The 21,487-nt window shown below is 42.3% G+C and overlaps 1 protein-coding gene across 1 annotated transcript in view; it reads left to right on the top strand.

The window, feature by feature from the left end:
• The first annotated feature begins 236 nt into the window (after positions 1-236).
• The window catches only part of LOC127579745 (myosin-16), a 168,167-nt gene continuing 146,916 nt past the window's right edge, over positions 237-21,487 (top strand). The window contains exons 1-2 of the mRNA XM_052032626.1: positions 237-561; positions 3,622-3,849. Coding sequence (XP_051888586.1) covers positions 421-561; positions 3,622-3,849 — 369 coding nt within the window. The 5' untranslated portion in view covers positions 237-420. The remainder of the gene's footprint in view (positions 562-3,621; positions 3,850-21,487) is intronic.

Genomic DNA, 21,487 nt, shown 5'->3' with positions numbered 1-21,487 from the left:
CAAAACCTAGGAAACTCTGCCGAGTTTGGGAGCTGTGGGGACAGAGCAGCTTGCAACAGATGACAATTACTTTCTTGGAGGCCATTCTTAATTAGCGAGGCGCTGAATCGGCTTGCTCTGGCAAGTGAAAGTGTCAAATAGCAGAACAGTTGTTAGACTTTCAAGGCACGTGGGCCAACAGAGAGGGAGCAAAGGTATCCGCAGGGGAAAAAAAAAGCTCAACAAAGAAGCAAGAAGCGAGGCTAGAGACATAAGGTGTAGCTGCAGGAGAAACTAGTGACCTTTTTTATCCTGCGATCCTTCTGATTCGGAGCTCCACTCTCAGTAAACCAATTTAAGCCTTGCCCTGCTGTTTCGATTCTCATCAGCCAGACAGACAGGTGTGCACTTTGAAGTGGGAGGCTCACGACCAATTGAGAAATGTCAAGAATTCCGAGCTTGCGGAGATCATGGTCCCTGTCCGATGAATCTGAGGCAGCGGATGGAGTGGAGCTGGAACTCGAACCAGAAGATCTAGACTGGGATAACTACAGTGTGACCCTGGAGGAGAAGATAACTGTCGTATGTATTCCATTTCACTTGTGAATTCCCCTTTTGCAGCAACTTGCTTTCCTTCATCTGCTTCACCTAGCCAGTGTGAAAGAATGAGCACGCTGTTTGAACCCACTGTAACATTAGCCAATAAAAAGGGCTTGGGAGGAAAGGAAAACCTGAAGTAGATTGCACTAAGCCTGTTTTTGAGTGCAGTGTAATTGAACACAGTTGGATTGTTAGTTATTCTGTAGCTAAGTTCAGCCTGCCATGAAAACTCAGAGTTTAACTCTTTGGGGTTCTGCTTTGCAAAGATGTTTCTTTTGGAATTTATCATGCTACGTTCAAGTGGATGTTGTTATGACTTGTTTTCTTGAGTAATGCCTGTTATTTAAATTTTCAGACTCTGATGTAATAGAGGTTATAAAAAAAGTTCTCATTTCTATATTTAATTATAAAACATATATTAAAACGTGCTTTGGTGGGGAAGGGTTGTAGGTTTAATTTGAGGTCCAAACATATCTATTGGCTTTGGTATGAGGTTCGTTCCGTCGCACATTTCAGAGTTGGCACTGCAGTCAAAGTTTCTAATCCTGACAGTTCATCAGAAGTTGTAAGGAGGCTGCATTTAACCCTTTAATGTCGCTCTCTGAAGCATTGTCAGTGCACTTCAAGGAAAATAAAGTAGTGAAGGTCTGTCTATTTCAATGAATGAAAGATTTGGTGTTCATTGTGACCCATGCCATTAATGCCTTTATGTGAGGCTTTTCCAGATTGTTGCTGCCACAGCAAACTGTAAAGTCTGAGTGAAATGTGTGGTTTTAATGTCTGATTTCCCTAAATCTGTTTGTCTCTGTTCCTCGACCAGCTGTGTCTGCTGGTTTCCCTGTGGTCGACATTTGCTCTGCATTTCATTCCGCTGACCTCGTGTGTCAAGTTTCTATGGATGCTGTGTTTCCTTATTCTAGGGCATCTCTGACACTTAGTAACTAGGTCCCCGTTGGTCTGTCTGGTCACAGTGCCTAATTTCTTTGATTTTTACGTATTTAAGCACCAATGATTTTTGGGCTCCCCACAGTCCAATGCTTTTCAATGTCTGGTTTCCCCGGTAGTCGGCATAGTGTTGGTGATTCCTAGGAATTCTTGTCCTGGGTTTATGGTATTCCCTAGGTTTGTACACTCATTGTTGTGAACTTTTTGTGTGATGTTTATTATTGAACAATGATTTCAGCAGTCCAAATTATTTGTGTGCAGTGTTGATGCAATGTTATTAAAGTTTTCTGATTATTAAAAACAACATGAGTGAACTATTTTTTTAATTGCTGGAGAATTAGGTGATTGAATTGTGTTCATGTACATAATTTGATTCTTTATCTATAATGACACTATTGTTAGTTTATGGTTATTGTATAACATACATTTTAGTTTGTTAATGTTGTAGGTAAGGAGAAACGATTTTACATGATGAGTGTTTAATGATCTGGGATGTACTACCTGAGAGGGTGGAGGAAACCGATTAAATAACATTTTAAAGGAACTGGACAAGTAATTTGAAAATGACATTGTGCAGGGCTTTGGGAAAAACAACAAATTGGTAACTAAGTGTCAGCACAATGGGTAGGCTAACCTCCTGCTGTATTGCAAGACTCTACGTCAAGTTGATTGCTTCAAAAGTTTCACCATCAATTTGACAGATTAACCTTTTGTTAATCTGTCAAATTCTGTCAGTGTCTTGGTCATAAACATCAGGGGCTGTTAAGTTTAATTGTCAGTCTCTGTTGGAGCAGCAGTTGAACCTAGGGGAGGCAAAAAAGTTAATTAGAGATCCTGCTCCTGATCAGTGTCCAGAAGCTCCCTTTCTGGAAAGCATCTTTGTGTAGATGACAGGTGAGAATAGGACTGTGCTTGGCTGTTGTGACCTCTCAGATGAGGTTGCTTTGCATTCACTGAGCTCACACATCAGTAATGGTCACCATGTGGGCCCTTTGGTTCCCATGGAAATATTCCCAGCACCTTTGAAGAGAGAAAACGAGAAAAAGGGAAACCAAGCAATCCGTCGGGAATTATCATCATTACAAGCACAATTTTGATTCTGTTCAACTTTGTGATTTTTTTAATGTAGCAAGTTCTTCAGAACATCACAAGGAAAAGGGTCTGTGAAAGACAACAGATCCAAGCTGTGCCAAGAAACTAAATTAATATCAGACAGCGCCAACTCTGTATGTTGATTTAGCTCCCTCTCACTGTGGCCCTCAGCAATTCCCAAGGCCAGTGTTCCCCAGTGACCTCATCAGAACATTCCTCATTTTTCTTTAAAAAAAAATCAATAGTCATACGTATAGGGAAGCCTAAATTTGTACAGCAGTCCTTCGTAACTTTAAAACAGAGGTGCTTTTTAAGAAGCTATTTTGTATATTTTGTGCCTCTCGGAATTTTATTGAAGTAGTTGGGGATTGAAATGATTATAGAAAGTGATTCCATTTGTCTCCTTGGTTATATCTAGAGGTAACTGTGTGTGTGTGTGTGTGTATGTGTGTGTATACAGAGGCTCCTTTTGTCTGACCATTTGCCTAGTGTTGTTGTGTGTGTGCGAGAGAGTGAGAAGTTAATTAGCAGCACAGATATGCAAGTACAGCTATGCACTGTACAGCAAGGGTATCTAACTATTTTTAAAAGCCGACCCCATTGTCTGAAATGCTTGTCGGCGGTGAAGAATAAAGTAACTCCTTGCAGAATGGCCATGATGTCTAACTGCCCTATTAAACTGGCTCAGAAAAGCATACAAAGAAGATGAGAGTTTTCATTTTCCTTCGGAGTGTAGTTATTCTGCGTGTTGATGTTGTAATTGGATCTGTTGGTGCAGAATGGAGGCTCGGCACTCGGGTTTTCTTTGCACAGTTAACTCTCCTGTTCTGAATTGGAACCTGGTCTTCATTTAGTGAGGAATGCAAGGAGTGCGCGCACCCGGGCACGGGCGCGCGCGCGCACACACAACACACGCTCACAGCTCCCGATTCTGTGCACACAGAGACAATGCAGACTGTAAATCATCAGAGTCCTGCCCTGAACAGCTGCCAATCATCTTCACAGGAGCAGGAGAGCCTTGCTGACACTCAGCAGCGTTGCACGCAGCTGCTGAAGGTGAAGCTGGAGCTGGAGTCTCAGGTCGCTGAGCTGAACGAGCGGCTGCTGGAGGAGGAGATTTGCACCACTGAACTGAACGCTCAGAAATGCAGGCTGGAGACTGAGTGCCGCAATCTCAGGACAGACATTGAAGAATTGGAGTCCACGCTCGTCAAAGTGGAGACGGAGAAGCAGGTGGGTGGTGTTTAGTACCGTGTTGAAACCTGATAAATGCATAACTAATTGGCCGAACAATAACGTGCTTGGATTAGAATCTCTAAACTAGAGGCAAAGCGACCAAGTTGATAGCACAATGCCCATTAATCATTTAATCGGTAGCTGAATGCAAGCAAATGTGGAATAAGGTCGCTGCAGTGAAGAAGCTGATAATGCTGTCCTGTACCTGAAAGTAATTTTTGTTAGAAAACTCAAAACTAGACTGGAGGTTTTCTTAGAACTGAATCAGGAATTTTGTACAGTGGGGTCGGTTATGAACTTTAGTGTGTGGGTAGATTAGGGAATGCCTGAACAGGTAAGTTTATCTGAAGTTGTGCTGCATTTTTGTGCATTTGTGAAGGTCTGACATATAATACATCTTATTGACTCAGGGACTCACTGAATCTTTGTATAATGTTACATTTGACATTTAGATTTTCAATCTAAGTTATCAATTTGAAATGATGGCTGATCCTTTAATAACTTCATTCTACATGGTTAGAAAAAGTACTGTCTCAGCAACCCGTCCAAAACTTATTAACCTTTTATATTATTTAAAGGGCCACTGCCCTTTCCATAAGGTTTTTATTCTTTCGAGTAGGATTGAAGGCAGGATATTGTGTTGATTGAGAAGAGAGTGAAGGGTTGAGCAAAAAATGAGGAATTGGAAGAAATGTTGATTCATTTTTTTATATATAAGGTACCAGAGAACTTGAAGCTAAAAGCTGATAAATCCCAGTTTATAAAGAGATGCTGCAGATAGTGGACTCTCTGGTTGTTTTCATTCAGTATTCCATGGATTCTAGAACGGTTCCTGGGGATTGGAGGGGAAAGGAAATGTGACCCCTGTTGTTTAAGAAAGGAGTGAGAGAGAAAACAGGGAACCTACAGACCTGTTAGGCTAACATCAATCATGGGGAAATGTTGAAATGGATAAAGGAAGATGTAATGACAGAACATCTTGATATGAGTAATAGTACTGAGCAGAGTCAGCATGATTTATGAAAGAATAAACATATTTAATGTATCTCCTGGAGTTCTTTTGAGGATGTGATGAACTGAAGAGATAAGGGGGAATTAGTGGATGTAGAGGAGTTGTATTTTCAGAAGATTTTCAATAGGGTTCCACACAAGAGGGTTGGCCAACAAGGTGTATGGAATTAAGGGTAATACACTGAGATTGAGAATTGGCTGTTGCACAAAAAGCAAAATGGAAATAAATGGATCTTTCTCTGGTTGGCGGGAATTGATGCTTGGGCCTCATTTGCTCGCTATCAAGTGATTAAACCGAGGGGATCAAATTTCATATTTCCAACTGCTGATGATACGAAATGAGGTGTGATTATAAGTAGAGAGGCTTTAAGGGGTTCAAGCTGAGCTGGGTGAGTGGGCAAGAACTTGGCAGTTGCAATATAACCTGGAGACGTGAAGTCAACTGGTAGTGCACAAAAGAGAAAAGCAGAGTAATTATCAAATGCTTAAAGTTTGGGTAATGTTCAAAGAAATCTTGGTGTCCTTGAACACAAGCCAGTGAAAGCCGATGTACAGATAGAGCAGGCAATTAGGAGGGCAAATAGTAAGTTGAATTTTATAACAAGAGGATTTAGTACAGGAGTTCAGATGCCTTGTTGAAATTCTATAGGGCCTTGGTGAGACTGCACCTGGAGTACTGTGAAGTTTTTTTTATCCTTAAGTTAAAAGGTGATATGCACGCTATGAAAGGAAGGTAGAAGAGATACACTGAACAGGTTCAAGGGGTGGCGGGTGTACCATATGAGCTGTAATTGAGGAGAGTAGGCCTATGTTCTGTATGGTTTAGAAGAATGAAAGGAGGTCCCTTTGGAACATAGACTTCTTACAAAGCTGGATATGAAGTTCATTCCCCTGATTGAGGAGTGTAGATCCAGTCTCAGAATAAAGAATAGGCTGTTAGGGCTGAGTTGGAAATTATTTCATGCAAAGAGCAGTGAATCTTTGAAACTCCATAGCCTTCTGGCATACAAAATTCTAGTCATGAGTTCATTAAAAATAGAGATTGGATAATTTTTGGACATTAAGGGAATCAAGGGACATGGGGATAGTTCAGGAAAGTGAGGTGAATCAGCCATGACCTTAACAAATGATGGAGCAGGTTCAAGGAGCTAGGTAGTCTCCTGTTACATCTATTTCATGTGTTCTTTGGTCTCATGCAACTATTTTGGTGCCGGAAAGGAAAGTGTTCACTTGGGACAGTTTTCAGACCTGTGTCTTTACAGCTTGCTCTTCATTTCCCTGTAATATTTTCATTTCTCTTTCATTTTGCTTTACAACTATTTCGCTCTGACTCTTTATGCACTTGCCAAATCCTGTCAGCACTTCTCATCTCCCAAGCAAAATAGAAACTTCCTTCACAACTTTTCTGAGCCTTGACTGGCCTTTCTATTTCAGCTCCCTCTTTCTGGGATCTGCATCCCACTGGATGTCTGCTACAGTTGAGATCTAGGAATTCTGGTGCATGATTTGGTCATTCAATTATCTAAGCACTGCACCCTTCTGTTTGGAGTTTCCAGCAGGGATGTTGAATGTCAGTCAGAAGCAGGAACCCAAGTTTATCCTATAGGCGCAGGGATGCTGAGGTTAGAGACAGCAGTCCCACTGCCTTCACTTCTGTCTTCAACTAATGGAAACGAGCTGCTGTTTCTTTACAGTTACTCCCGTGACTGTGTTTCAAAAATCCTCCTCTGACTGCAAAGCACTTTGGGATGGTCTATGAAAGATGCTATACTGATGCAAGGCTGTCTTTGTTGCCCAGAACAGAGAGAATTGAACTCGGTCTATAGATCCCAGCACCAAAGCTCAAATTCTGCAGCTCCTGGAGAAAATGTTGAGTCATGCAGACATAGTCACCCAGTGTGGATAAAATTAATGATAAAATGTTGGGAAGGAGGAGATAGCACATTGTTGAATGTTCCATGCAGACATAATATTGAGCTTTTTCAAATTGCAAGGAGAAAACCCATTATCACTATCTCAGCAGCCAAGGTTAGGCAGTAGGTGTGATCTTTACAGTTTTATCCCGAGAGGAGCTCTGCCAGTAATTTTTTTTACATTTCAAAGCCACTGGAACTGAAAGCACATCTGCACCATGTTCTACTTGTTAGCAGACTATTGTTACAGGGTACATTTCTCTATTGTGCTAATCAAGTATAAAAATCTGACAACTTCAAAAGAGTCAGGAGCTCAGAAGCAGCTTGGATATTTGCTGATCAGTGACGGATAAAGCTGTGTCAGTGTCACTGAAACAAAGCTCAGAGCCTGGATCTAGTGAATGGGTCCCATGATAAACATTCCCCGTCTTTACACTTCTATTTTTACGCTGTTGATCAGCCCTCTGTGTGTAAGAAGCAGGTTTTGTTCTAAAAGATCTAAAGCAAATGAGGATAAATATTGCTGGTGGGACAATTAGGAATGGGCAGTTGGTACTGTCATGTGACTTGCTGCTCTCTTGTCCATGAAGCAGCAGCAACTGTTTGCAATTCATAGCATTTTGATTGCAGAAAAAGCACAAGTTGAAGTAGCTATTAGTCTGTAGTTATTAGCTGTGGAAATTTTGAGCCTACGTAGCTGTACGACCCTGGGCAAAATTACATTTTGCTTACTGTAAGAGGTGACTTATTCTGTGAGATGTGGTGTCACTATATTGTCCATCAGTAATTGCTCTGGCAAAGATGGCAGTTATCCATTCATTGCAGTGACTCTGACAGTGCTATTAGGTAGAGAGCTCCAGTACTGAGTAGTGAAGAACTTGGGAGATATCTGGAAATTATATTCCAGTGAGTCTCGCGTCTGGTAGGGAAGCTATTGGAAAGGATTCTTAGGGATGGGATTTATGAGCATTTGGAAAAGCATGGCCTTAGTAGGGACAGTCAGCATGGCTTTGCGCAGGTCATGTCTTATTAACTTGATTGAGTTTTTCAAGAAGGTAACAAAGGTGATCAATGGAGGTGGATGTTGTCTCCATGGATTTAGTAAGGCATTTGACAAGGTCTCTCATGGTAGTCTCATCCAGAAGATTAAGACGCATGGGATCCATGGTGACTTGGCCAATTGGATTCAGAATTGACTTGCCCATAGAAGACAGGGTAGTAGTCTATGGGACTTATTCTGGCTGGAGGACTGTGAATAATGGTGTTCCACAGGGATCTGAGCTGGGACCTTTGCTGTCTGTGATAAATATAAATGACTTGGATGAAAACATGGATGGGTGGGTTAGTAAGTTTCTAGATGACACGAAGATTGGTGGTGTTGTGGATAGTGTAGAAAGTTGCCAAAGGATACAGCAGGATATAGATCAGTTGCAGATGTGGGTGGAGAAATGGCAGATGGAGTTTACTCTGGGTGAGTGTGAGGTGCTGCACTTTGGAAGATCAAATGTAAAGGGACAGTACACAGTTAATGGCAGGACCCTTAACAGTGTTGATGTACAGAGGGATCTTGGGGTCCAAGTCCATAGCTCCCAAAAGTGGCTGCACAAGTGGTTAGGTGGTAAAGAAGGCATATAGCATGCTTGCCTTTATTAGTCGAGGCACTGAGTTCAAGAGTCGGGAAGTTACGTTGCAGATTTATAAAACTCTGGTTAGGCCGCATCCAGAGTGTTGCATTCAATTCTGGTTGCCCCGTTATAGGAAGGATGTAGAGGCTTTGGAGAGGGTGCAGAAGAGGTTTACCAGAATGCTTCCTGGATTAGAAGGCATGTGCTAGAAGGAGAAGTTGGTTGTTTTTTCTGGAGCAGCAGAGGCTGAGGGGAGATCTGATAGAATTTAGCAAGATAATGGAGAGGCATAGACAGAGTAGACAGCTGGTATCTTTTTCCCAGGGTCAAAATGTCTAATACTAGAGGGCAGGAATTTAAGGTGAGAAGGGAAAGTTCGAAGAAGATGTGCGGGGTAGGTTTTTTTACACAGAGGGCGGCTGGTGTCTGGAATGTGCTGCCAGGGGTGGTGGTGGAGGCAGGTTAGGAAATGATGATCAGCAGATGCTGAATGCATGAGATGATGAATAGGCTATGGCTGATTTTTGAGGTGTTGGAGTTGCACTCGCTCAGGTATGTGGAGAGTATTTCATCACACACCAGACTTGGGCACTGTCAGTGGTGGAATGTTTGTGGGAAACAAAAAGGGAGTTACTTGCCTCAAATTCTCGCCTCTAACCCACTTTCCTTACTGCACTGTTTACATAGCTGGTCAAGTTTCTATACCAAACCTATAATGAAGTTGGAAGGTGACTGCTCATGGCAAATCCAAACAGATCATTGGGTTATTGCTCTGTGTGCCACTTGAAAACACTGGCCACCTTTCTTATCTCCACTGAATATGAAATCAATCAGGGTGGTAATTGGCTAGATTAGATCTGTTGCTTATTTGCGATAGCAAGTAGCTGGCTAATTTTGACTTTGTCATTGTGTTTGTGTAGCGTTAGTCATGTGTTTGGTGCTGTACTGGACCGACTTGGCTAGAAGCACAGCTATTTCTAAGGGCAAGTCTTCAGCACTCCAGGGGTGAAGTTGTCAGAGCCCATAATGTGCATTATTTTCAGTGCACTAAGACACTATGCATAGGAATTTCTTTTTGCAGTGGCTAGTGAATCTCTGGAATCCTCAGGCACGGTAGTGTAGTGGTTAGCGTAACGCTTTACAGTGCCAGCGACCCGGGTTCAAATCCGGCCACTGCCTGTAAGGAGTTTGTACGTTCTCCCTGTGTCTGAGTGGGTTTCCTCCGGGTGCTCCGGTTTCCTCCCACATTCCAAAGACGTACAGGTTAGGGAGTCGTGGGCATGCTACGTTGGCGCCGGAAAACGTGGCAACACTCGCGGGCTGCCCCCAGAACACTCCACGCAAAAAGATGTATTTCACTGTGTGTTTCGATGTACATGTGACTAATAAAGAGATCTTATCTTATCTCAACTCCAGGAGGTTGTGGTATTGGAGGTCCTGAAAGATCAGGAATCGAGGGCTATGGGGAACTGGCACAGAGGAGGCCTGGAGCAGATCAACCATGATCATATTGAATGATGGGGCAGGCTTGAGGATCCGAGTGGCCTACTCCTGCTCCTGTTTTCTTGTATTCTTAATTGCTCATCTATACCCATTGAACCAGGTTTGATCCCCTGGCTTGATGGTAATACTAGGTTGAAGAATCTATTTCAAATTATGGTGGCATGATAGTGCAGTGGTTGGTACTCGTGCCTTGCAACTCCAGGGACTGGGGTTCAATTCTGACCTCGGGTGCTATCTTGGTCTCATGGGGGAGAATATGTAAACTCTACACAGACTGCACCCAGAGGTAACCACAATGCTATAAACTGTGGCTTTCCTGCAAATGCTCTGGTTTCCTCCCACAATCCACATTTTGCACATGTTACAGAGCTGTATGTTAAAAGTTTCAATGAGTCTGGTGTTTAAAGGGAGTGGAAAATTGGGACCCAGTGAATATAAAGGAAGGAGTGAAAAAGGAGCCCTGGTGAGTTTAAAGGGAGCATGAGAAACAGTATCTGGTGAGCCAAATGCTGAACTGCCAGGATTTCTGAACAATTGGTTACTGGATTATTGGAGTTTTGCTGCACTTGACCCTTGGTCAACATTCCTGATGGAGACTACCTAGTTATTGTCATATTGCTGTTTTGGGAGCTTGCTGTGCGTAAGTTGCCTAGGGTGTTTCAAACACGACAGCAGTGACAAAACTTTAGAAGCATTTCATTAGGAAGAAAATACTTTGAGACATTCTGCAAAAGACTTGAAAGGCTCCACATAAATGCAGGTCTTTTTATTTCCTTGAATGGATAACTTAGAAACCCCCGGCAACTGTCCAGCTTTAATCTAAGACTATGATACAAAAGGCATGATTATGTTTGTATCAAAGCATGAGTCTTTGATATTCCTGCTCATTTCTCTGTACTGGCGGCCTAGGGAAATGAGCCAGCAACATCAGCTATAGAGACCAGCCAACCTGTACAGACTAAAGATTGGGGTGTAGTCTGAAGATCAGGGGATATCCATTTAAAATTGAGATGAGAAGGAATTTCCTTTCTCAAATGGTTGTGAATCTTTGTGACTTTCTACTCCAGAGAACTGTGGATGACCAGTCATTAAGTATATGAGATTGGGACAAACTTTTGGGCTATAGGTTAATTGAGGATTATGAGGATCGGAGAGGACCGTGGGATTGAGACCAGGAGCAGATCAGCTGTGACTTTACTGAATGGTAAAGCAGGCCCAAATGACAGATTCATTCAGTTTCTTGTTCTTAAGGGCAATTGCGTACATTTTGAAGCTGGATTTGGGCTGGTTGGAAATGGGTAACTCAACTCTCCCAAACTGCCCCAAGTTATATAATTGGATCAATGAGAAGATGCAGAATAAAAACACCTATGAGAAATGAGCATTGTCTTTCATTTAAAAAAAGAAACTTGCCACTTTCTGTTCGAGGATCTATATTAGCAGTAAGTCTGAAGCCCATAGCATGAACCAGTAATGTGCTGATTGCAGAAATGCATCCATATAATGCAGGTATTCTCCTCTAATCCTTAAGGAGAAAAGAATAATTTAAAAATGAATTCTGCTGCATATATTTCTGCAAGCTTGCCCTCTGGACCCCGAACAGCCCCATTAGAAGACAGATTCCAAGCTCAAATGTGGAGTGTCTCTTCTTCCGCGTATAAATTACTCCTTTTTGAACTTGTGTGTGTTCCTGTCATGGAAGTATGATGAATCTCTAATGTTTGATAGCTGTTGGAGTCGTCTGAATGAGTTAAGTGCAATCCATGGAGTCGGAGTCATTTAACACAGCTCTACCCCACCATGTTCATGCTGACCATCAGTTACCTATTCATACCAGAGATGCAAGAGACTGCGGATTCTGGAATCTGGAGCAACAAACAATCTGCTGGAGGATTCAGTGGGCCGAGCAGCATCCGTGGGAGGCAAAGGAATTGTCGACAGTTCGGGTCAAAACCCTGCAACAGGACTTCTGATGTAGGGTTTTGACCTGAAATGTTGACAATTCCTTCCACCCCCACAAATTCTGCTTGACTTGCTGAGTTCCTCCAGCAGATTGTTTGTTGACCCAACTATAATAATCCCATTTACCAGCATTTAGTCCTTAATCTTCTGTGCCTTAGCGATTCAACTGCTCATCTAGGGGCTTTTAAACTTGTTTCTCCTTCAAAGGGCTTCAGTTTGACCTGTGCAAAACTGGTGTCTTGCTTTTAAAGGACTTTGGAAGCAGGGTGACAATATTGCCTGACAGGGGCATTTGCTGTTTGACAAATCATATCCTACTCCTGCTTCCAACAGGAACATACAAGTTCACAAAGTCGGTCAAGCCTGTGGCAGCTCACACAGATGCTGACTTGCCAACCACTGCAGCCCCCCTTCCCCCAAACTACCTCGTCACTGTGTTCACAAACCTTGACTGCCCGAATTAACAAGATATTCAGCACTAGATGGCCTCATCTGCCAGCTGCTTTCCAGCAGCAGTCATCCAGGATCTATTCCCTCTGACCCAGTGGTGCTGAGGCCAGTTGTATCTGAATTTCTTCCACCACCATAATCCTCAGTCCTGTTCCAGCTTTAACTTACCCCAGCCAGAGCAACAGCAACCACTGATCCCCGGAAGGGGCACAAGCTGGAAGTATATCCCCATCCTTGTTATATATGTTCATAAGGCAAAGCAGACCAACATGGGCATATAATGCAACTGTTTATTGAATAACACACAGACTTTGAAATGGGATCCAGGTCATTTGCATAGTGATCTTTGAGCCAAAAACTGAACTACCTTTGTAGTGTTGCATTTTTATCCTGGGGTCTATCTTTGTACAACAAAAGCATTTTAAGATTCCCAAGCAGCTTGGATACCAAACTCAAGCCTCTGTTGTCATTTAATCCCTAATCTTTTCTGAACAAATTAATCTCAACTAAAGTATCAGAATTGATGAGGTTTGGGAGTAGGAGGTGGGGGTTTGTGGGCAGTTGGGCAATGGTTGGTGGTGGTAATGGGGAAATCATCCGGGGTTTTGGCTCCTTAAAGCTGTATGATTGATCTTGTCAGCAGTGAATACCTATCCATTGTCAGGAGAGGAGTCATAGAAAGAGATTCGAAATGGAAACAGGCCTTTGATCCACCAAGTTGGTGCCAACCATTGACCACCCATTTACAATAATCCAACATTAATCCCATCATTTTGTTCTCCCCACATTCTCATCAACTCTCCCCAGCTTCTACCACTCACTTGCACACTAGGGGCAATTTACAGTGATCAATCAACCTACCAACAGAGTGGAGCTTAGCTGCACTCCACCATCAACTTGCCTGCTGCCAGTTAGTTAGGTAAGAGTAATGACCAACTGATGATGCATGCAAAATGAAACCCTGCAGGAGTTTATTTACTTGTTTCAAAGATATGTTTTTGAGAGGTGTTTGCAAATGGAAACATTCAAAGGCGTTCCTGAATTATAAAGGGGTGAAACCAGAGCTTCCTCGTGCCTTGAGCCAGTATCGGCATGACGACCAATTGCAAATCACTCGTGCTGCTCTCTGCCCAGTGTGGATGGTTGGCATTACTTATGACATGGCATGTGCAGAAGTAGAAGGATGGAAAGAGATTTGCATATGGTGCTTTCCACAACTTCTGGTTGTCCCAAAGTACTTTCAGCCTAGTGAGTGACTTTTGAAGTGTTGTCCTGTGAGAAATGCAACAGCAGTCTACCACCAAATGGCAATTCAATGAGGATTGGAGAATCTGTGGTGTTTGCTGACAGGCAAACACTGGCCAGAGCACCAGAGAACTCCTTTGATTCCCTGGCACCACCTCAAGAGGAACAATCTTTTCAATTCGCTGTTTAGTATTTCATTTTAAATGTACCATCTCTGGCAGTTCTTGATTCTCTCAGTTCTGCACCAAAGCTTTCATCCTCAAGGCATTGGAGTGAAGCAAAAAAGCTGCCACTCTAGCAGACCATCAACTCATGTACCCTGATCTCTTTACAAACAGAAAGTAGTGTATAGGAAAGATAGGCAGGCAGGCAGAGGGGGTGGTGTGGCCCTGATGGTTAGCAATGATATAAAATCAATAGAGAGAAGGGACATAGGGTCAGAAGAAGTGGAATTATTATGGGTGGAGCTAAGAAATGGCAAGGGTTAAAGGAAGTTAATAGCAGTGATATAAAGGCCCCCTAACAGTAGCTGGGATGTGGACTATAAATTACAGCTAGAAATAGAAAAGGCGCGTCAGAGAGACAATGTCAAGATAATTATGGGGGATTTTAACATGAAGGTGGATTGGGAAAGCCAGGAAGGCAGTGGATCTCAGGAGAGCGAGTTTGTGGAAGGTCTACGGGATGGATTTTTGGAACAACTTGTTGAGCTCGCCAGGGGATTGGCTGTTTTGGATTGGGTGGTGTGTAACAAACCGGAGGTGATTAGAGAACTAAGGGTAAAGGAACCATTAGGAACTAGGGATCACAATATGATTGAGTTCAGTTTCAAATTTGAATAGGAGAAGCTGATATCAGATGTGTCAATTTTTCAGTGGAACAAAGGAAATTGCAGTGGCATGAGAGACGAACTGGCCCAAATTGATTGGAAAAGTAAGCTAGCTGGAGGGACGGCAGAGCAGAAATGGATGGAATTTCTACAAGAAATAAGGAAAATGCAGGATTGATATATACCAAGAAAAAAGGTTATGAATGGTAAAATGGCACAAATGTGGATAACGAGAGAGATGAAGGCTAAAATAAAAGCAAAAATTAGTGGGAAAACAGAAGACTGGGAAACTTTTGAAAACTTACAGAAAGAAACTAGGAAGGTCATTAGGAAAGAAAAGATGAATTATGAAATGAAGTCAGCAGATAACATTCAAAAAGATACCAAGAGTTTTTTTTAAATATATGAAGAGTAAAAGAGAGACACAGGTTGATATAGGACCAATTGAAAACTGTGCAGGAGAGATTATAATGGATAACAGAGAGATGGTAGAGGAACTAAATGAGTATTTTGCATCAGTCTTCACTGTGGAGGACACCAGCAATATACCGGATAGTCAGGGATCTCAGGGGATAGAACTGAATTCAGTTAAGATTACTAGAGAGAAAGTGCTTGGGAAACTAAATGGACTAAAGGCAGATAAATCTCCTGGACCGGATGAGGTGCACCCCCCGGGTTCTGAAAGAGGTGGCTTCAGAGATTGCGGAGGCATTGGTGATAATTTTCCAGGAATGGATAGACTCCGGCATGGTTCCAGAGGACTGGAAGGTCGAAAATGTAGTTCCGCTGTATAAGAAGGGTGGGAGGCAGCATAAAGGAAATTACAGACCTATTAGTCTGACATCGGTGGTGGGTAAGTTATTAGAATCGATCCTCAAGGATGAGGTTATGGAATACCTGGAGGTGCAAGGCAAGATAGGCCCAAGCCAGCATGGTTTTGTGAAAGGAAGATCCTGCCTGACCAACCCATTGGAGTTTTTTGAGGAAATCGCAGGTAGGGTGGATAAGGGAGAGGCTGTGGATGTTGTGTATTTATACTCTCAAAAGGCATTCAACAAGGTGCCGCACAAGAGACTGATTAATAAGATGAGAGCTCATGGGATTTCAGGTAGGATATTGGAATGGGTGGAGCATTGGCTGGTAGGCAGAAAGCAAAGGATGGGAATAAAGGGATCCTGTTCTGGTTGGCTACCGGTTACTAGTGGTGTTCCGCAGTGGCCGGTGTTGGGGCCGCTTCTTTTTACTTTGTACATTAATGATTTGGATGATGGACTAAATGATTTTGTGGCTAAGTTTGCAGACGAGATAGGTGGAGGACTAGGGAGTATTGAAGGAATTGGAAGGTTGCAGAGAGACTTAGATAGTTTAGGAGAATGGGCAAAGGAATGGCAGATGAGATTCAATGTTGAGAAATGTGCCATTGTATACTTTGGAAAATGAAATAAATGGGCAGATTATTATCTAGAAGGGGAGAAAATTCAAAGTACAGAAGTACAGAGGGACTTGGGGGTCCTCGTGCAGGATACCCTAAAGGTTAACCATCAGGTTGGATCGGCAGTAAGGAAAGCGAATGCTATGTTGGCATTCATTTCGAGAGGTATAGTGTATAAAAGTAGGGAGGTGTTGATGATGCTCTACGGGGCACAAGTGAGGCCTCATTTGGAGTACTGTGCGTAGTTTTGGGCCCCTTAGGAAAGATGTACTGATGTTGGAGAGGGTTCAGAAAAGATTTACGAGGATGATTCCTGGAATGAAAGGACTTACTTATGATGAGTGTTTGTCGGCTCTTGGACTGTATTCATTGGAGTACAGAAGAATGAGAGGGGATCTCATAGAAACATTTAGAATATTGAAAGGACTGGACAGAGTAGATGTGGTTAAGCTGTTCCCCCGGTGGGTGAGTCCAGGACTAGAGGGCACAATCTTAGAATTAGAGGGTACCAGTTTAAAACAGAAATGAGGAGAAACTTCTTTAGCCAGAGGGTAGTGAAATTATGGAATTCTTTGCCACATACACCTGTGGAGGCCCGATCACTGGGGACGTTTAAGGAGGAGATAGATAGGTATCTAATTAGTCAAGGGATATGGGGATAAGGCCGGAAATTGGGGCTAGAGAGAAATGGTATTAGCTTAGCTCATGGAGCAGACTCGATGGGCCAAATGGCCTACTTCTGCTCCTTTTGTCTTGTTGGCAGTTATCTCCCAATACTAATGTGAATATTGACCAACTATAAAATCACTTTTTCATGTAAACTTTCAGGATGAGAATCTTGTTAGTGACGAAGGTTTTTGAGTACTTTGTTTCTTCACTTACGAATGAGGTGGGGACGTGACTCCTCAATGTTGTTGGTTCCAGATTGAACTGCCAGCAACTACTCGTTTAAACAGAAGCATTGTCAAATGCAGAGTCCCAGAATACTGAGTCTGTCAGTTTGCTCCACTCCATCTTGCTAAGGCTCCCCAGGGGAATTCACCTCAGATTCTGTGCCATGTGAAACAAAAGTAAAATTAAATTCTGTTTAATCAATTATTTTAGTGTAAATTTGTTTTTAATTATTTTGCAAGTGGAGGCTTAGTGAAATTTAATTTTTTTTCCCCACATAGAAAATGATTCAAAAAGTAATCACCTACTTCATTCAGAAACATTTTAAAACTATCAAATAACCCCTGTGTTTACATCCAGCAAACCTGGGGTGCATCTTTGCCTGCTGTCATAGTTTTAAGGGCAATGTTTTCAGGTTGAGGTAGACTTTCCTCGGTATGCCTATCGATGCCTGCCCCATTCAGGTGATATCGCTGGAATCCTGAATGCTTCAGTACAGTTGGGTAGGACCTCAGTATCTAGATGAGGTCAGAATGAGACCATTGACGGCTGTTTACGTAGGACGCAGGGGAAGACATGTTCGGCGAAGTCTGGCCTATAGTTTTAACTGTTATTTGGGTGAAATGTAGGTTCTCAAGCCAAACAGTGGTTCAGTGGAGAGCAGGGCACATCAGATATTGGAGGAAACCGGATCACCCAGAGGAAATGCTTGCGGTCACAGGGAGAATGTGCAGACTCCACACAGACAGCACTGGAGGTAAGGATTGAACCCAAACCTCTGGAACTGTGAGGTAGTTAGAGAGAGGAATAACATCTGTGTATCTCTTTCATTGAACTCTAAGGCAGCAAAAGCAAAAGGTTAAACTTCTCAACTGCGAAAGTAAATGTTTTAAGTGTATCACGTGAGGGAAGCCACATGTCACAACTCAAGTAGTGAATCTGTTTTATTGATACACTGTTTATAAAAAAAATATTTCTGGGTGGGCTCCTCATAATTTTGCCATCATGTTTACGGACTTTTGTTGCCTTTATATCATGTAATGTCATTTTTTTTGCATTGTTCATAAATAATCGATGTCTGGGACAGAGCAAGGCTACATGTTAAATAAACTTGAGGGAAAATTGTTTTTTTTTTATTTCTAATCTTTTGCGAACTATTTTAATTTTTCTCTGTTATTTCTCACTATAACTTTGGTGCATCACAGTGGTGCAGCTAGTAGAGCTGCTGCCTTGCAGCTCCAATGATCCTGACCTCCGGTGCTGTCAGTATGGAACTGGACATTCTCCCTGTGACCACAAACGTTTCCTCTGGGTGATCTGGATGGGGAATGAAAATTAATTTTCCCACTTCTTCCACTGGACTTCCTTTCCTTCATAGATTTTTTTAAAATTCAAAGCAGTTCTTAAAAAATATGTGCTCTTTTAAAATGCTAAAAACTGATCAAAATGTAGAAATATTTTTAACTCTTAGTGTGTCATGATGAGACCTCTATCATTTATCTGAGCTTCCTTTGATACCATCCCACATCTAGGAATGTGGGTGTACTTAAGTAATTGTGGTATCTACCTACGCCTGTGGTTACATAACAAAGATAACCACCCATAGAGGAGCTAGAATGTAGACCCGTACCCTCTGTCTGAGAGGGGTCTCCTACTGTTGCATGTGACCTCCCCTGTTTCCCTTGGAAACAGAGAAGGAATCAGAAGAGCTGAATATTTGTATTCCAAAGTGGATTTGCCCCCCCCCCCCCCCCCCGCCCCTCTTCCCATCAGAACTGCAAACCAACTCCAACACAGCACCAAACCCTGAACACTGCCCACTAATCCAGATCTGGTCATGCCAGTTTAGGCTGTAGTCCTCTTAGCTGACTGAAGGAAGTGTTTTGGAACTCGTGAATGAAGCAGTGAGTCCTAAAGGCATTTATGTCAAAGAGCAAATTTTGCTGTAAAGTGGCAGAGGATCCCTTTTCCTTTTCAGAACAAGTTTGGCCCTTTTTATATAAAATACACGTTGTCATCGGGAATAAATTTGTTGAATCCCTACGATTTTGCTGATCAATAGGCTTTAAACCCCTTCCCAGCACCCAGTGAATTGACCAGAGACTCAGTCTGTCCCTCCAATGGCCCACGTCTATAGGTAAAGCCTTGGAACACTGCAATAACATTGTTAAACAGCAGTACTAAGGTAACCATAGAACCATAGAAAACTACAGCACAGAAAACAGGCCATTCGGCCCTTCTAGTCTGTGCCGAAACATTATTCTGCTAGTCCCATTTACCTGCCCCCAGCCCATACCCCTCCAGACCTCTCTCGTCCATGTATCTATCCAATTTACTCTTAAAAGTTAAGAGCAAGCCCGCATTCACCACGTCAGATGGCTGCCCATTCCACACTCCCACCACTCTTTGAGTGAAGAAGTTCCCTCTAATGTTCCCCCTAAACCTTTCCCCTTTCACCCTAAAGCTGTGTCCTCTCGTACTTATCTCTCCTAATCTAGGTGGAAAGAGCCTACTTGCATTAACTCTGTCTATGCCGCTCATCATTTTGTAAACCTCTATCGTATCTCCCCTCATTCTTCTCCGCTCCAAGGAATAAAGTCCTAACATGCTCAGTCTTTCCCTGTAACTCAACTCCTGAAGACCCAGCAACATTCTTGTAAATCTCCTCTGCACTCTTTCAATCTTACTGACATCCTTCCTGTAGTTCGGCGACCAGACCTGCACACAATATTCTAAATTTGGTCTCACCAATGACTTATACAACCTCACCCAAACATTTCAACTCCTATACTCAATACTTTGATTTGTAAATGATATATAACAACTGTGTGTCTTGGGTATGGCCGTTTAAGTCCAGAAGTAGATCAATTAGCACCTTTCAAGTGCAAAGCACCCAGAAGAGTGATTTAACCTGACTTAGATCACACTCGTGATTTATTTCCATGTATCATCACTCCCATTGAGAAAATTGATCCATGGACTTGTGTGTGCAATGGTTATCAGCCTGTTGATCCTCCTTCGCAGTCGGCCATGTGCTTTTATCGCACATTGTGCTCTGCATGTTTCTTCCCTTAATAAAATAATCTGCACCCAGAAGTTCCAGTTTATGACCTTTGTTGAATAGTCACAAAAAATACCAGGAAAAACATCATGTAGAGAACACAATTGATACACTCTTGAAGGAATTGCAAACTATGAGGAGGATAATAATCAACTTCAAGTAGGTATTGAAAGGCTGATGGAATTATAGGTGGATGGCAGATGAAATTTAATGGTGAGAAATGTGCATGTTGCATTTCAGTTGAGCTGATATAAACTAGAGGACATGGTCCTAAAAGGAGGTTCAGAAACAGAGGTTGAAAGCATAGTTGTTGAAGGCAGTTGGGAAGGTTGAGAAAGTAATTGGTAGAATGTGCTCATGAACACTATGTCGTTATTCTTCTTTTGCACTATTTATTTAATTTTGTAATTTATAGTAATTTTTATGTCTTTATATCTTGCACTGTACTGCTGCTGCAAAACAACAAATTTCATGATATGTCAGTGATAATAAACCTGATTCTGAACATGTGACCTTGGATTTTAGTTGTGGAGTGCAAGCACAAGGAAGTGATGATGAGCTTTCTGCAAATACTGGTTTGCCAACAGCTGGGGTGTTGTGTTCAGTTCTGGGCACCATGCTTTCGGAAAGATGTGAAGGGTGCAGAGAAGATTTGCCAAAATGATTCCAGGTTTGAGGGACTTAAGTTATGCGAATAGACTTCAGTAGCTGAGTTTGTGTTCCTTAGAACAGAAGAGATTGTGAGGAGAACTGATAGAGGTATTTAAAATCATAAAGAATATAGAGAGAGAAGTTAGAGATGATGTGCTCACATTTGAAGAGGGGGTCAAAAGCCAGAGGACACAAAATTGTGTCTGGCAAAAGAACAAAAGCATTTAGGGTGTGGGGGAAAGGGGAATGGTGGATATGGATTCAATTGTAACATTCAAAGAAGACCTGGGTAGATATCTGAGAGAAAAGAATTTGCAGGGCTCTGGAAGTGAGGGTGAGGAAATAGGATTAGTTGGATTGGTCTTGCTTAGCATCACAACGGGCTGAATGGCAGCGTCCTGTGGTTTAACTGGTGTGGGAGTCCATCATAGGTCCAAGTTGGGATGGTTCCTGATGACTGCAACATAATCAGTTCCATTTGAAGTTCCTCGGGTAAAGAAACAGTCCAAAGATGTATGCATCAAGACCTGGACAACATAGACAAGTAATATTCATGCCATGCAAGTGCCAACAATGACCATCTCCGAGCTTGAATCTAATGATATCCCCTTGACATTCAGTACTATTATCATCATTGAATTCAGCCACTGTCAACATCCTGGGGAAATGTGAGGTCATGCACTTCGGTAAGAGGAATCAAAAGGCAGATTATTATCCAAATGGAGAGAAATTACAAAGGAGTGAAGTTCGCAGAGGGATCTAGGTGTTTTAGTGCATGAATTACAAGAAGTTAGCAGGCAGGTCCAATAAGTAGTTAAGAAGGCAAGTGGCATGTTGGCATTTATTGCGAAGGGTTTGGATCTCAAGAAAAGGGAGGTTTTGTTGCAGTTGTATAGGTGTTTTGAGGTTACACCTGGAATACTGTGCATAGTTTTGTCCACTTACCTTTTTTTAAAAAAAAAAGGATACAGTAGCATTGGAGGTAGTTCAAAGGAGATTCATCATGCTAATTCCTGAGATCACAGGGTTGCTCTATGTAGAGAGGCTACACAGTTTGGGTCT

Source organism: Pristis pectinata, chromosome 18, assembly GCF_009764475.1.
Source record: "Pristis pectinata isolate sPriPec2 chromosome 18, sPriPec2.1.pri, whole genome shotgun sequence".
Classification (NCBI taxonomy): Eukaryota; Metazoa; Chordata; class Chondrichthyes; order Rhinopristiformes; family Pristidae; genus Pristis; species Pristis pectinata.
Note: the sequence above shows the minus strand (reverse complement) of the source record. Positions and strands in the feature narration are given on the sequence as shown.